Raw genomic sequence first — 15627 nt, 5'->3', positions numbered from 1 at the left:
ATGGTGTTGCCTCAGCTAATCTTGGTCTTCGGGGACAGCAGTCTGAGATAAAGTATTCCTGCCTGGTAACCGTTTCTGACAGCCGGAATCCTAGCACCGACCGGGGCTCCTGGGCGGCGCCGAGAGCCGCCCGCGCCGTCGGGGCCGGCCGGCAGCTCTGACGCGGGAGGCCCTCAGTCGTCAGCACACGGGCAGCCTGGCTCACAGAGGCTGCCTCGCTCACAGTCGCTGCCTGGAGCCCGCCGCCCGCCCTCCCCCTCTCGCGCAAGCAGGGCCGCCGACTGGGATCCCGAAGGCTGTCCATGCGGGCGCGCCCGGTACGGGGCGAGCCTGCCAGCACCTCGGAGAGGCCGCCCCCGGTCTCCTCCGCACGCAGCGCGGCTGCCAGAAAACCCGCGCCGTTCCCGCGCGCCCAGTACGCCCTGAGAAGCGCGCGCGCGACCGGCTTAACGGTTCTGGCCCCGCGGGCCTGCGGCCGCGCTCGAGGCCAGCCACCCGAGGCCCCGCCCCGCGCCCGCCTCGCGCCCCTCGTAGCCGCCGTCGGCCCCGCCCCGCCACCCCCGTCGCCCCCGGCCTGGAGCGGACTCGCGGCGGGAGCCGTTCCCCGACGGGCAGCGGGGCGCTGGGTCGCCGCGTTTGGGCTGAGCGCGGCGACGCTGCTGCCCCGAAATCCTCCCCGATCTTGAGGCGGTAGGTGGCTGGGGAGGATGAGCCGAACTGGGGGAGCAGAAGTCGGGCCCGGGTGTGAGGAGGCGGTGGGCGCCGTCTCTGAGGTCGGACGCCGGGGAGGTTGTGAGGGAGGGGGGCCCTGGGGTCGGGCGGGACAAATCAGGCAGGGGCCCCCATAGGGTCCCCAAGGTGGGTCGTAGAGTGTGAGGGAGCGAGCACGTCGAGAGGATAGGGTGGCGACTGTGTGGGAACACCGGGCGAGGGGCAAGTGGCTGAGGGAGAGTTTCACTGCTGAGGGCTTATTAGAACAAAAACCAGAAACGCCTGATAAAAATAAGTACATAGCGCCCTCTGTCCCAGGACCTGGTCCTTTGTGGTGGAATGGTCTGAAGACGTTTGTCCCCCATACCCTGGCACCGTCACTACTAATTTGGGGCAAGTTTTTTTTCCTTTGGCATTATTGTAGTTGTTTTTATTAATAAAATAAACAACAAATTAATAATTAGATGAAATTATATTCAATAGAAAAGAAAACCCAGCAGGAAAAAAAAAAGTGCCAAGAAACCGTATATGGTTAATTCACAGAAGAAAATCAAATGGTTCATGGAAGTATATGAAGATACACCACATAATTGATATGTAAAGATACGCCATTAAAAAAACTGAGATGTAATAGACATACAACAGTTTCAGGTTTACAACATAATGATTCAATATTTGTGTCAAAAGCTTTTAATTGCTGGCAATTTAGGCAAAGTTACATATCCACAAGCACCCATTGTCTAGACAGCTTTATCCAACGTAAGTGTTAAATTTTGTTTCTATTGAAAGATACATCACGGAGAAAAACAATTTTTTTTTGACCAGTTGTAAAGAGAAGGCATGAAATGGAAAATATGGAACACTCTCTCCTTTTAAAACTTTTTGATAGCTTAAATTTTTCCTGAATGTGGCAGCGTGATTTGTGGAATATAAAATATCTTTTATCACCTAAGTCATAATTGGTTTATCTCTTACTCACCTGTATTTCCTTTATATTACTTTTCATCTATCAGTTTGTCAGTTTGTGCTGTTTACTTACGAGCAGCATGTGGCTTCAACGAATCCTAACTTTGTATAATATTTTGAAGTAGAAAATTGAGATTAAATCCTATCTGATTATCATATGGGAAATATATATGGGGTAGATGAAAACATGGTCTTTTCACTTCTCAGATTATTTAATTTTATATGATCTTATTTCTTTTTATTTTAATTCCAGTGTAGTTAACATGCAGTGTTATATTAGTTTCAGGTGTGTAATACAGTGAGTCAGCAATTCCATATAGTACTCATTGCTCATCAAGATAAGTGTGCTCTTAATCCCCTTCAGCTATTTCTCTCATCCCCTTCACTCACTTCTCTTCTGGTACCCATCTGTTTGTTCTCTATAGTTAAGAGTCTGGTTTTTTTTTTCACCGCCCCCCCCCCTTTGTTCCTTTGTTTCTTAAATTCCACACAGTGAAATTTGTCTTTCTCTGACTGGCTTATTTGGCATAGCATTATACTCTAGATCCATCCATGTTCCAAGTGGCAGGATTTCATTCTTTTTTATGGCTTAATATTCCAATGTACCTTTATGTATGTGTATACATATAGATATATGTGCATATACATCTATAGATATATGTGTATATGTCCATTAATCTATATGATCTTTGTGTGTGTGTTCTAATAAAACTTTATTTTTTTTGTCGTTTCATACTTTTTTATATGATCTTTTTTAAAACATTTCTTTATTTGAGAGAGAGCGAGCACGCGTGCCTGTGTGTGTGGCGGGGAGGGGCAGAGAGAGAGGGAGAGAATTTCCAGCAGACTCCCCTCTGAGAGCAGAGCCTGACGCAGGGCTGATCGCGGGACCCTGAGATCCTGACCTGAGCTGAAATCAGGAGTCAGACGCTTAACCAGCTGAGCCACCCAGATGCCCCTGATCTTATTTCTTAATTGCAGCAAAACCCTCAGCACTTTCTAAAGAAATGTAGAATTTAAGTTGGAAATTTTAAGCATAGTATCTGGCTTCTAAATACAGTACATGGTATGTATGTTTCTTATGTTGTGACCCATGGTAAGTAAGGCACTGTACCATGTCTACAGAAGGAGGAAAGCATAGTAATCTTATAATTTATTTAGTATTCTAGAAAAATGATAAATTGAGGATATGGAAATTATTAGTAACTACCAATTTATCCAGCAAGTCTTTATATATAAATGTCCCTTTTCATAATTCATTAAAAAAATCCAATAAGCAATGTCCACATGGAATACTAGAGAGTCAGATGTCTTTTACTTACCAAACATGCAAGTTTAGAGACAAGGGCATGACTTTATAGTTAAATCCTCATTTTTACCAAATATATACTATGTGAACTTGAGAATCTCATTTTTCTGAGTGTTAGGTTTCACATCTATAAGGTTACTAATAATGATTTTCTACATATGGCTTAAAATTAAGTGAAATATTTATAAAGAATTTAGCATGTAATAGGACCTCAAAAAATGGAGTTTGAATTAAAAAAGAATAGTATATGTTGCATAGTAAGATTATGTCCCAATTGGTCAGTATCTGTGCTTATTATCCCATTGTACTGTATTTTAGAAAATTCTAGGCTAATTTATAATATCAGAATTGGTTGGTCTTTAGGATTCATAGTTTGATTTTTTTTTAAACAGAAAAGGAACCTAAGATATAGTTAAGTATTGCTAGATGTAGAATAGCAACTAAAGCTTCCTGACATGCGGACCAATATTCTATTTCTAGCAGTTGGCCTTTTAAGATGGTTTTTTAAATACGTGTAAACTTGGGAAAAAACTTTATTCAGTAGCTGTTTCTCAGCATGTATTAATAGAATGAAATTTTTGAGACATTGGATCAAAATGTTCTTTAAAAAATATTTATACTACAAGGCTGTATATTCATAGTTTAAAAGACAACTCCATGATTGGCCCACTACTTGTTACCCATTGTCGTTAGTAGGGTTCTTTTTCTTTTGCAAGTGTTGTCCTTTGTTAACAGTTGATACCATAAATGCCTACCCTAGGTAGTACTAGTAGCTTCAAAGGAAACTTTTGGAGCTCTACATTGGGTGAGTGAGGCAGGTTTTAGAGTTTAAGATTAAAGTTATTTTATATAATGATTTTGTTAGTTCAGTTAAGTCTTTATTATTTTTAACCTAAACTGAGAATTAGGCTTTGGTTTGTGGAGTCCTGTCCTTCATAGATTATGATCCTGTGGATCAGTTTTACAGTGATAATTACTATAAATACTTGCCTTTTCCGTTAATAACACTAACGTTAACATGATGTTAACAATAACGTAACATGATGCTTTTGTATACTGTGCATCCCAGACTTATTCCCTATAATATCAGTATCTCTATGCAAGTATAGTTTATTTAAAAAATATTAAATAAAATACTATCTGGCATTATCTTTTCTCATTTCCTTAACTGATTTGAATTTATATATCTGGAGCCCTTGCTTAGTTTTCCTACTATAAATTAAAAGGGTGGGTGATACTAAAAGATCTTTTATTTTTTGTTTATGTACTTGTGTTGCAAAACCATATAATAGTTCTGTAACTCCCCAACTCTTGAAAATCCCTAGTTTAAATACTGTGGATTTGCACTGCTCAGCAACTGGAAAGGACTTTACAACCTATCAACTCAATTTCAGCTGAGCAATGAAAAACAAGAAAGTGTGTGCCAAAGTACTCTATTGTATTCTGATTCATTAGTTTCATATGGGAAACAGGATGGAAAGTTACTACATACTAGTATTAGGGTTCTAATTATGTCTAGGATAAACATTAAATAACACAATATTAGATTGCTTTTTGGTCCTTATTTAAAATTTTTCCTTCTGCATAGAACATATTCAATATTTGAAGTATTTTTTTTGCTACGTATGCTTATAACTTTTTTTTCTTATTATATTAAAGTTGTATTGCCAACAAGTACAGACCGCATTAGTTTTTTAGAAGGTTGTTAATAGCCATGTTGAAATACCAGTTAAGAGACACATTACAAAAGTTCGATAATTAATTAATTAACTGGCTGGCTTATCTCCAAACTTTAAGAAAAAGTAACTATTTTGTGCTTAGTTATCAGTGCTAACTTTGAGAGGTTGTTTATAAATTTATGATTTTAACATCTGAATTGTGTCCAGAGGCATTTTTTAAATAGATGAAAGCATGTCTTTGGAGCTAAAAGGGTTATTAACCCTATTCTTTACTTTGGGAAACAGTCATTTAGGGTAATGATCTGCTTAAAATCATATGGTTACAACTGCTTTTGGATGAGCAGATACAAAGTCAGATAGAATTTTACTTTAGGCTTTGTTTTAATAGGCACCATAATTTGGAAATCTGTGTCCTATTCAGGCATCAGAAGGTTTTAGTTATATTTAAGAGGTATTTAAATTTATAGGTTTATTTAGTAAAACTAATTATGTTGCAGGTACTAGGACACAAAGATAAGTAAGATCTAGTTTTTTTAGCCTCAATTAACCAAGTCTAATCAAACAGGCATGTAATAGATTTACTGTGATACATCTTAGAATAATTAATAAATAAAATACAGTAAGGGCTAGTGGAAGAAGAAAGAAAGATAAGTTATTGTTATTATTATTTTACTGTCAACTATCTGTTAGGAACTAGAAAGCTTCAGGTGAACTACTTTATTTTCCATTACTGTTGAGACATGAGGATATTTTTTTCCAAGGAAGTAACAGGAACTTGACCTTGGTCTTGAAAGATGAATAGCGTTTTGGGAGAAGAGCAGCAGGGAGAGTGAAAGAACTCCAGAACATATAAATATATGGTGAAACAAAATAAGATTTATGAATTCAACAATCTGTTAAACACCCACAGTGTTCTAGGCACTGTGCTAGACACGGGAGATATACCTGTGTGAAAGAACTATAATTTAATGGTCAGATAATAGGTAATTGCAACTAGTGCAGTAAGTACCATATTGGAAGAGGATAGACAGAGGGGTGTTTTGTGAGCACATAAGGGTACTTAACCAGAACCTGTTCAATTCTGCCCGGGTGTGGGGTAGGAGAGAGGTTGGGCAAGATTCTTGATTCTTACTGGCCAGAAGCATGGACATGGGCATCCCATCACTTCCTTGATTCAGGACCTTGGGCAAGTTACCTAATTTCTCCAAGCCTTATCTGCAAAATTAGGATTATAAAAAAATAATAAAGCTAACATTATTAAGCTCTTATTACTATGTACCAGGCATATACATGTATCTTACTTAGTCTTCACATCAAACCTAGGATAGAGAGGCTGTTGTTTTCCATAGTTATATAACTAGGTGCTGGAACCATAATATGAACCCATGTAGGCCAAGCTGAGACCCAAACTCTAACTCTTAATTGTGCCTAATTAATAGAGTTATTCTGAATTTTAAATAATGTAACTTAGGTAAATGGTTTACTCTGCATGACACTTGGATGTCGGCTCCTATTTCTATTCTGAATAATCCAGGAGGATTATTCATTCAGGAGGAATTGAAGTTTTTAGAGCAGGTGTGTGTGTAAAGGGATCATAGTTTGGAGAGAAAGAGGTTATATTCACCCATTTGTTCAGCAAATGCTTGTGTTGCACCTACTTTGGATCCAGTCCAGGTACTGTGTTAGTTGCCAGGGAGAGTGTAAATAAAAATATTGTTCCTCACTTAAAGAATCTGCTCCTCACTTTTGTAAGTGTAAAAGACAAATCAGTCATTATAGTATAGTACAGTATTATCTAATGCCATGATGTAGGCATATTCACTGTGTCCCATGAACATAGGGAGAGAAGGGAGTATTTAGATCAGACTGAGTGATCAGGGAGATGAACTCAGTGCTACTGTGGAACTAAAAGAGTAGTGGTGGGAAAGAAGAAAATAGATTTGAGAAATATTTTGGAAGCAGAATGGACAGGAATTAGAGACTAATTATGGTATGGAGGCTCTTATTTAGATCTTATTTAACCAAAGGTGATCTGAGGGAGTTGAAGACTTTAAGGAACATCTTTGGAGTCAAAGTAATGAATTTGATTTTGGATATCTTGAATTTGAGGTGTCTGTGATAAAATGTAAATAGAAATATCTTAAAAAATAGAATTGGAATTTAAAAGAGAGGTAGATGCTAAATGTATAAATTAGGGTATATTTATCATGTAGATAGGTAGTTGAAATCATCAGAATAGTTGAGGTCAGGGAAGAGGATCAAAGCCAAATTTGGAAGAATTCCTAAATTTAATTGGAGGAAAGAAGAGGAATAAGCCAAGGAAGTTAGAAGAGGTAGTCAAAGAAATAGGAAACAAACTAAAAGAAAAGTCAGGGAAGTTATGGGAGGAAAATATTTCAAAAAAGGGAATGTTCCATTGTGACAGATGGTATAAAGGGCTCTAAGGTTTCCACCTTAACTTATAAAATAGATTATCTTCAAATGAATGTGTGTGTGTGTGTATGTATATAAAGGCATCTTGATTATCTTGTTGAAAAGATAAGATACATTTTTCCTTCCTAAAGTATGGAACCTCAAGGTCTTTGTGATAATGGAAACCAAAAAATTGATTGGTAAACCGCTTCAACCAGCAAGACCTATTCGTCATCTGACTTCTCCCCCTGGTGAGTAATCTGGGGTATATATCTTTAAATATTAATTGTTTAGTGGCTAAGTAGTATATGAAAGGCTAAATAATATATGAAGTAATTGTTTATGGTAGGTAAGAAATAATGAAAACTAATGATCTTGTTTGTTTGAAGAATTTAAAAACCGAAGAAAAAGACTCTTAATAGTCTGTGAATCCATAGTGTACCAGACTAACAAAGGTAGGAAGAATGGCTCCTGCCTGAGAACAACTTTTTGTATTTTTTTTATGTCTCATTTTCATGGTTAACTGGCTTCTGCTTAGAATGATACTCTAAATACAAATTGTGCCCTGTGATTATGATCACTGCAGAGCAGTCATGCTGGAGAGAGAATTAGCCTTTAAAAAAAATTCCTAACAGCATATAAATGAATGAATAAATGAATGAATACAAACAAAACAACAGTTATAGATTAGGGCTATGCTAGGACATATAGTCTCATTTTTCAGGAAATTTAAACAAAAATTTCTAAAATTAAAGATTTTTTCTTTTGCCTATAAAACTAGTATTTGGGACAAATTTTTGGAATACTTTTTCCTTAATTGGATTATTAACCCTTTATTTTTTTCATTGTTGCCAGAATGGCTTCTGTATTTTAACTTAGGTTTATATGTATATGTATTATATATCTCCTAAATATTAATATATATATCTCCTAAATATTAATATATAAATATGTCAGCATCCTATTAAAATACTCTTTAGTCCATGTGTTCAACTGAGTAACTGATTAGAAAAGGGAAAAAAAATAGCTCTTTTATTGGGTGCAAAGATGAAGCAGAAAAGATAGAAATGGCACCAGTTCCTCAGTCTTCAATTTGTTCTCCCATCCTTGGTTCTTACAAGGAAGAGTGTCTCTACTTTGGTCATGTTTCCTCTGAAGATGGCTATGACTTAAGACAGACAAATGAAATTAGGGATCTTCTGGACCATAGCTTTAGCAGTGTTGATTCCATCTCCTTCTGGTGTGCTGAAGAAGCAGTAGTTTGGGGTCAGGACTCAGCTTTTCTCCTAAAGGGAAGGGTATAAAGCCATTGGCAGCAGCTCCTTTCTGTGACCAGCCTTTTTACAGCACCCCTCACTCCCTTATCTGTACAGATTCAGTTTTTCATTGATCCTTTCCTTCCAAGTCTGTTATAGGGGTTAAAAGTAGTGGGCCCATCTCTCATTTAATTATATCCTTTTAAGATCCAGAGATAAGTAGTTTTATTAGGTAGAAAGGCTTAGTAAATCAGAAACTAATTTTGGCCTTTTTCAGTATACTTCTGTACTCCCTGGCTAGCTCACATCCCCAGAGAATTCTACTTTTCTTCAAGACCCAGATAGAATTATTTACTTTTTTTTTTTTTTAAGACTTTATTTATTTATTTATTTGAGAACGAGAGTTAGAGAAAGACCAAGCTCGAGCTGGGCTTGAGCAGGGTGGAGGGGCAGAGGGAGAGAATCTCAAGTAGATTCTGCACTGATCGTGGAGCCCAATGCAGGGCTTGATCTCACGACCCATGAGATCGTGACCTGAGCCAAAACCAGGAGCTGGACACTGAACCAACTGAGCCACCCCGGCGCCCCAGAATTATTTCCTTTTGTGAAGCTTTCCTCTATATCACAAAGCTCAGTCTGCTCTCCCCTAGTATCTTCTCTGTAGCCCTCATATAACTTGTTTTTCTTATAGCAATTGTTTATGAGCTTGTCTTTTAAAATAGACCATGAACTCTTTTATCTCTGAACTCTTTTCACACTTACAACCCGTCCCCTAACACAGTGGCTGACATTTCATAGTGTTTAATAAATATTTGTTAAGTAAATGAATTATCAGAAAACAATTCAAAACAGTACCTAGAATATCCTGGATACCTAAGGTTTTTGGGTGGTTGTATATCACTTATTGAAGTAATGGGTATTTAAAGTATTTTTCTTTTTTTCCCTTCTAACAGGAGCAGTATTCCCTTTCAACTTTCAAAATGAATATTCATGCAACACTCAGTGCTTACAAAGTGGAGTTAGCAGAGTAAGTCCTAGAAATTATAATAAAATGAAGTATTGCAGACTGGAAAGTAACATTTGTTAGATGGTGCTGTGCCAGGTACCATGCTAGGTACTTTATATACTTTTTAAAAAGTTATGATATATTTCAATAATATACTAAAGGAAATTATACCTGTTGCCCAGCATTTTCAAATCTAAACATTTTGCTGTATTTTAGAAAATGTTAAAGAGGGGTACCTGGGTGGCTCAATTGGTTAAGCATCCAACTCTTGATTTCAGCTCAGGTTATGATCTCAGGTTTGTGAGATAAGATTCTCTCTCTTCCTTTCCCTCTGCCCCTCCCCCGCCTAAAAATGTTAAAGAAGAAACCTAACATATATTTCAAAACCCCTATTTATCCCTCCACTAACCCATCTTCTCCTCACCCTCCTCTTCTCACCCGTATGTAGGTATATGAGAATAGTGTTCATTGTGCAGTGGAATCCTATTTCCCGCCATCCCCAAGTATTGCATTAAATGTGCGCAGTAAGGCTTGTCCCAGAGATGGGCCCAGAGAGGTGGTGGCTGGCTTGAGGGGCACATAGCCACATGCCAAGGTTCTGATAGGAAGATGAGCTTGAGCCCCAGCCCTGCCATTTCCCAGCCCTGTGACCTTACATGAGTGATTTCTTTCACTTCTCAAAGCCTCAGTTTCCTCACCTGAAAATGGGGCTAATAGCTGTCTTTCTCACAGGTAAGTGTGAGGAGGAGGCAGCAGTGAGCTAATGCTTCCAAAGTCTTAGCACTGTGTCTGGCATGTAGTAAGTGCTCGTTCCATACATGCAACAGTTTTCCTGGCTGTGCCTGTGGACTGTGCCCCTCCACCATCCCATTTTCTTCTCACCCTCCTCCTTACCCTCCTCCAATTATTTTCAATTTGTTATTGTTTCTATGAATGTATTAGTACTTTTGCTACAACAAATAGAATTGTTTCAACTGTTTTATAATTTTATATAAATAGTATTATACCCACATGTGTTTTTGTCGTTCTTTTTGCATTTAGGTTTATATTTTAAAATTTCTAACATAATTTTTTGACTAAGTAAAATCATCAAAATTGAAAATTGAAAACATATAAAATGGCATTTAGTGAAAAATTTCCCTGCAATCTCTATCCCCTAGTCACCAGCTTTCTCTGATCAGAACTAACCATTGTACCAGTTTCTCACCTAGATCCTTCCAGAAATAGATTATGCATGCACAAGCATAAGTATATTCATAATAAATAGAATGTTAGGCAACTTTTAAAATGAATAAACCTGTTCTATATGTGCTGATACAAAAAAATCTATATATATTAATATGCCATATTTTTTGTTCCATTTTCTATTGGTGGGCTTGGCACTTGTTTCTATTTTATAATAAATGCTATGCACATCCATCCATATGTTGTATTTTATACATGTTTGGGAGGTTCTCTGCATTATAAGACTGAAGTAGAAGTACTATGTTAACAGGTAATCTTATCTTCAATGTTACTATTTACTGCTAAATTACTCTCCAAAGTGATTTGTATGAGCAATGAAGGAGAGGTCTGATTTTTCTACATCCTTGCCTTGTTATTGTCAGACTAAAAGATTTTGTCTTGTTTAATGGATAAGAACTCATGTATTTTTTTTTAAAGATTTTTATTTATTTATTTGAGAGAGAGAGAGCAAGCGAACATGAGTGGGGGGAGGGGGAGAGAGAGAAACAGTTTCCCTGCTGAGCAGGGAGCTCCACATGGGGCTCGATCCCAGGACCCTAATATCATGACCTGAGCTGAAGGCAAACACTTAACTGACTGAGACACCCAGGCACCCCTGAGAAATATCTTTCTGTTGGTTTTAGTTTTTAATTTTCTATTATTTGTGAAGTGGGGCATCTTTTCATGTTTAACTTGGCCATTTGGATTTTCTCTTTTTCTGAATTGCCAATTCATATCATTTGCCCATTTTTCTTGGGTTGTCTTTTTCTTTTTGGTTTATATGCCTTTAAACTGTATTTTGGATTTTAATTATTTTTCTTTTATGCAGAGCAAATATTTTCTTTCCTGGGAATATGGTTTATGAGAGAATTGTTTCTTTTTTGTGATGTTTTTGTTCAGAAGTTTTAAATCTTTTTTTTTAAATTTTTTTTTTAAAAGATTTTATTTATTTGAGAGAGAGAATGAGAGACAGCACAAGAGGGAAGAGGGTCAGAGGGAGAAGCAGACCCCCCACTGAGCAGGGAGCCCGATGTGGGACTCGATCCCGGGACTCCAGGATCATGACCTGAGCCGAAGGCAGTCGCTTAACCAGCTGAGCCACCCAGGCGCCCCAGAAGTTTTAAATCTTAATGTAGTCATATTATCAGTGTTTTTCTTTATGATTTCACTTTTTATGTGATTGTGAAGTCTAACCATTGCTAACATCAAAAGATATTTTCCTACATACGTGTTCAGGTACAGTCTACCTGAAATTGATTTTTTTATAAGATATGAGATAGAAATCTAATTTTTTAAATGTAGATGACCAATTCTCAAGTATAATTCATTGAATAACCTATTATTTCCATAAAGATTTATGACATCTTTATTGTATAATAAGTTTTCATATACATAAGGTCTTTCTCTGGGCTCTATTCTGTTCCATTGATCTAATTGCATGTCTCTGTGTCAGTACCATGATATCTTAATTACTCTTGCTTTATATTAATTTTTAATAAGTCGTTGTAGTGTTTTGTTTTATTCTATCAGCTAGCATGCCCCCTTAATACAATAGTAATGTTTATAACTCTTTTGGAACCATTGACCTTCTTCAAAAAACTTTATATGTAAAAAAGTATATTAACATTGCAGATTTTATAGAGGAAAACCAAATCATATAATTAAATTTATTCCTAAACTTAAACTTTTGTCTGCTGCTTCAGTTAAAAGCTACCAGAACTTATGTCAGAGGTGCCACATACATGCTGGGTACTTTTTACTAACTATATATTTTTTAAGCCAACTTTATTAAGGTATAATTTACAGTGAAATGAACCCATTTGTTCAATGAGTTTTGACAAATATTTACTCTACGTAACCAACCCCACAATGAAGATATAGAACATTTTTATCTTCCCCCAAAGTGCCCTTATATCTCTTTGCAGATCATTCGTGCTTCCACTAACCCCTAATGCTCCCTCCTGCTCCAGGCATCCACTGATCTGCTTTCTTTAATTGTAAATTAGTTCTGACTATTCTAGAATGTCATGTAAATGAAATATACGTATTGGATATAATGAATAATGCTGCTCTGGGTGATTATGTTCAAGTTTGTGTGTGGACATACACCCAGTACACAGGAATGGGATTGATGGGTTTTATGAGGAGTTTAACTTATAAGAAACTGCCAAAATGTTTTTCAAAGTGGTTGTGCTCTTATATTCCCACCAGTAGTATGTGCCAGTTCCAATAGCTTCATAGGCTACCAATTTTTAGCCATTTTAGTATGTGTTAGTATCTAATTGTATTTTAAATTTGCATTTTCTTACTGATTAATGAGATTGAGCATCTTATGAGCTTATGTTCCATTTGTATTTTTCTTTTTTTTTTTTTGTGAAGTGTCTGTTCAAATATTTTGCATATATTTGATATTTGGGTTGTTTGCCTTGTTTGGGTTGTTTGATTCTGGGTTGTTTGGTTCATTGAATTGTGAGAGTATTGAAAATCAGTATACATGTGTGAGTTTATTTCTAAACTCTTATGCTTTATTGATTTATATGTCTTTTTCCCCCATCTTTATTGAGATACAATTGACATGTAACTAAGTTTAAGATATGATGTGTGATGATTTGATACATTTATATGTTGCAAAATGTTTATCACAATGAGTTTAGTTAAAATATTCTTCATTTTACATAATTACCATTTGTTGTTGTTACAGAGAGAACATTTAAGATTTATATTCTTAACAACTTTCAGGTATACAATACAGTATTGTTAACTATATTCACCACACTACATAGGTACTCCTATGTGTCCATCTTTTTGTCAACATCACATTTTACAGACTGCTGTAGCTTTATGATAAGTCTTGATATAAGATAGTGAAAGTTCACTAACTTTAGTCTTTTTCAAATTTGTCTCAGTTGTCTAGGTCTTTTGCATTTCCATATAAGTTTTAAATGAGCTTGTCAATTTCTACAAAAAAGTCTACTGGAATTTTGATTGAGTCTAAAGATTAATTTGAGAAGAATTAACATCTTAACAATATTGAGTCTTCTGATTCGTGAACACAGCATATCTTTCCTTTTTTTTTTGTATTTTCTAGCATAGGGGTCCTGAACATCTTTTGCCAAATTTATAAGCATTTCATATTTTTTGATACTATTATAAATGGTACTTTTTGTAAATTTCAAATTCCACATGCTGGCTGGTAGGATACATAAATAGTATTGGTTTTTGTATATCGATCTTGTTAAATTCACTTATTAGATCTGTTTTTTTTGTAGACTCTTCCCTCCCATTCATGTTCTACTATGGGAATAATTTTACTGTAGCTAGTACTATAAATACATAATACATTGCTGTTATTTTTGCTTTCACATGTTATCTTTTAAAATAACTTAAGAAATAAAAGAATGAGTTTTATTTCACCTTTATTTACTCCATTTCCAGTGCTCTTAATTTCTTTGTATAAATTCATGTTTCTGTTTGATATTATCTTCCCTCTGCTGAATAACTTCTTTTAACCTCTGTTTTTTATTATTACCTCATAAAAAATACTTGAAAACTTTGACTTAAAACAATAGCTTCTTACTCTTTTCCATGGCTCTGTGGGTTGACTGAGCTCAGGTGGCCTTTTTCTAAGTTTAGTAATGTGGCTGCAGTCAGGTAGCATCTAGGATTGGAGTCATTTAAAGTCTTGACTGCATGGCCAGATGGCTTACTTACATGGCTGACAGTTGATGCTGGCTATTGGCTTATGATTCAGCTGCTTCAGTGGAATGGAAGGAACACCTACAAATGGCCTTTCCAAGTGGCTGTGGCTTATCACAGTTCCATATCTGGGTTCCATGACTAATGTTCTAAAAGATAAGAGGTGGAAGCTGCCAGACTCTTAAGGCCTGGAAATAAGCAAAGTGTCATGTCTGCTGTATTAGATCTGTCTGAGCAGTCAGAAGAACTTGCTCAGATTCAAGGGGAAGAGATGAAGAATTTACCTGTTGATGGGAGGAATGTCAAGATTTTGTAGCCATCTTTTATTTATTTAAGAGTAATTTGAGGGGTGCCTGGGTGGCTCAGTTGGTTAAGCGTCTGACTCTTGATTTTGGCTCAGATTGTGATCTCAGTATCCTGAGATTGAGCCCCCTGTTGGACTCTGCACTTAGCAGAGTTGGCTTGAGATTCTTTCCCTCTCTCTCTCCCTCTCCCTGTGCTCCCCCCCAACCCTGGCTCACGTTTGCTGTCTCTCTAAAATAAATAAAATCTTTAAAAAAATCTTAAAAAAAACCCCAGTAATTTGAATTTTCCTTCATCTGTATTGCCATTTCCTGGTCTTTGCCCATTCTTTATTATAGGCTTTTTTTTTTTTCATTGTTTTGTAGGAGCTCTTTTATACTACAGAAATTAACTCTCAATGAGTTAGTTTTTTTCCTCTTTAACTTTTGTTCTAGGAGTGGAGTTTGATATGCATTTACCTTTTCTCATTCTCCTTTGTTATCTCAGTGATGTACGTTTGTTTAAGATGAGTGACAGGAGGTGGGAACATTTTTGCTATACATATGAAAAAGCTATATAGAATATTGGGTATTGTACCATAAATTGCAAAGAGCCTTGACTTGAAAAAAAAAAAAAAAAGACCTGGTGTTTATTTTGCTTTACTCAAGCCTATTCAATTTTTCCATTTCCTAAACTAGCTATATTACCCCATACTTCCCAACAGAAAGCTGTTCTTTTCTTCCATAAACATTCATTTTTTTTTTTTTTTTTTTATTTGAGACAGAGAGAATGAGAGACAGCATGAGAGGGAGGAGGGTCAGAGGGAGAAGCAGACTCCCTGCCAAGCAGGGAGCCCGATGCGGGACTCGACCCTGGGACTCCAGGATCATGACCTGAGCCGAAGGCAGTCGCTTAACCAACTGAGCCACCCAGGCGCCCCTAACATTCATTTTTCACTAGTTAAGCCAGTCTAACTACTACTAATCCTCCAAGTATTGTTTAAGCATCATGTAAAGCCCTTCCTGACATTTTTAAAAAAAAGATTTTATTTATTTATTTGACAGAGATACAGCGAGAGAGGGAACA

At 36.8% G+C, this 15627-nt stretch overlaps 1 protein-coding gene across 1 annotated transcript in view; it reads left to right on the top strand.

Annotated features, from left to right (window-relative positions):
- The first annotated feature begins 579 nt into the window (after positions 1-579).
- CUNH8orf88 (chromosome unknown C8orf88 homolog) overlaps positions 580-15627 on the top strand; it is a 43195-nt gene continuing 28147 nt past the window's right edge. Inside the window, exons 1-3 of the mRNA XM_035011500.1 lie at positions 580-690; positions 7230-7328; positions 9287-9360. Of these exons, the coding sequence (XP_034867391.1) occupies positions 7256-7328; positions 9287-9360 (147 nt within the window). The 5' untranslated portion in view covers positions 580-690; positions 7230-7255. The remainder of the gene's footprint in view (positions 691-7229; positions 7329-9286; positions 9361-15627) is intronic.

This window comes from Mirounga leonina, unplaced genomic scaffold, assembly GCF_011800145.1.
Source record: "Mirounga leonina isolate KUSES-001 unplaced genomic scaffold, KU_Mleo_1.0 Mir_165, whole genome shotgun sequence".
Lineage (NCBI taxonomy): Eukaryota > Metazoa > Chordata > Mammalia > Carnivora > Phocidae > Mirounga > Mirounga leonina.
This window is presented reverse-complemented; position numbering and strand designations above follow the sequence as displayed.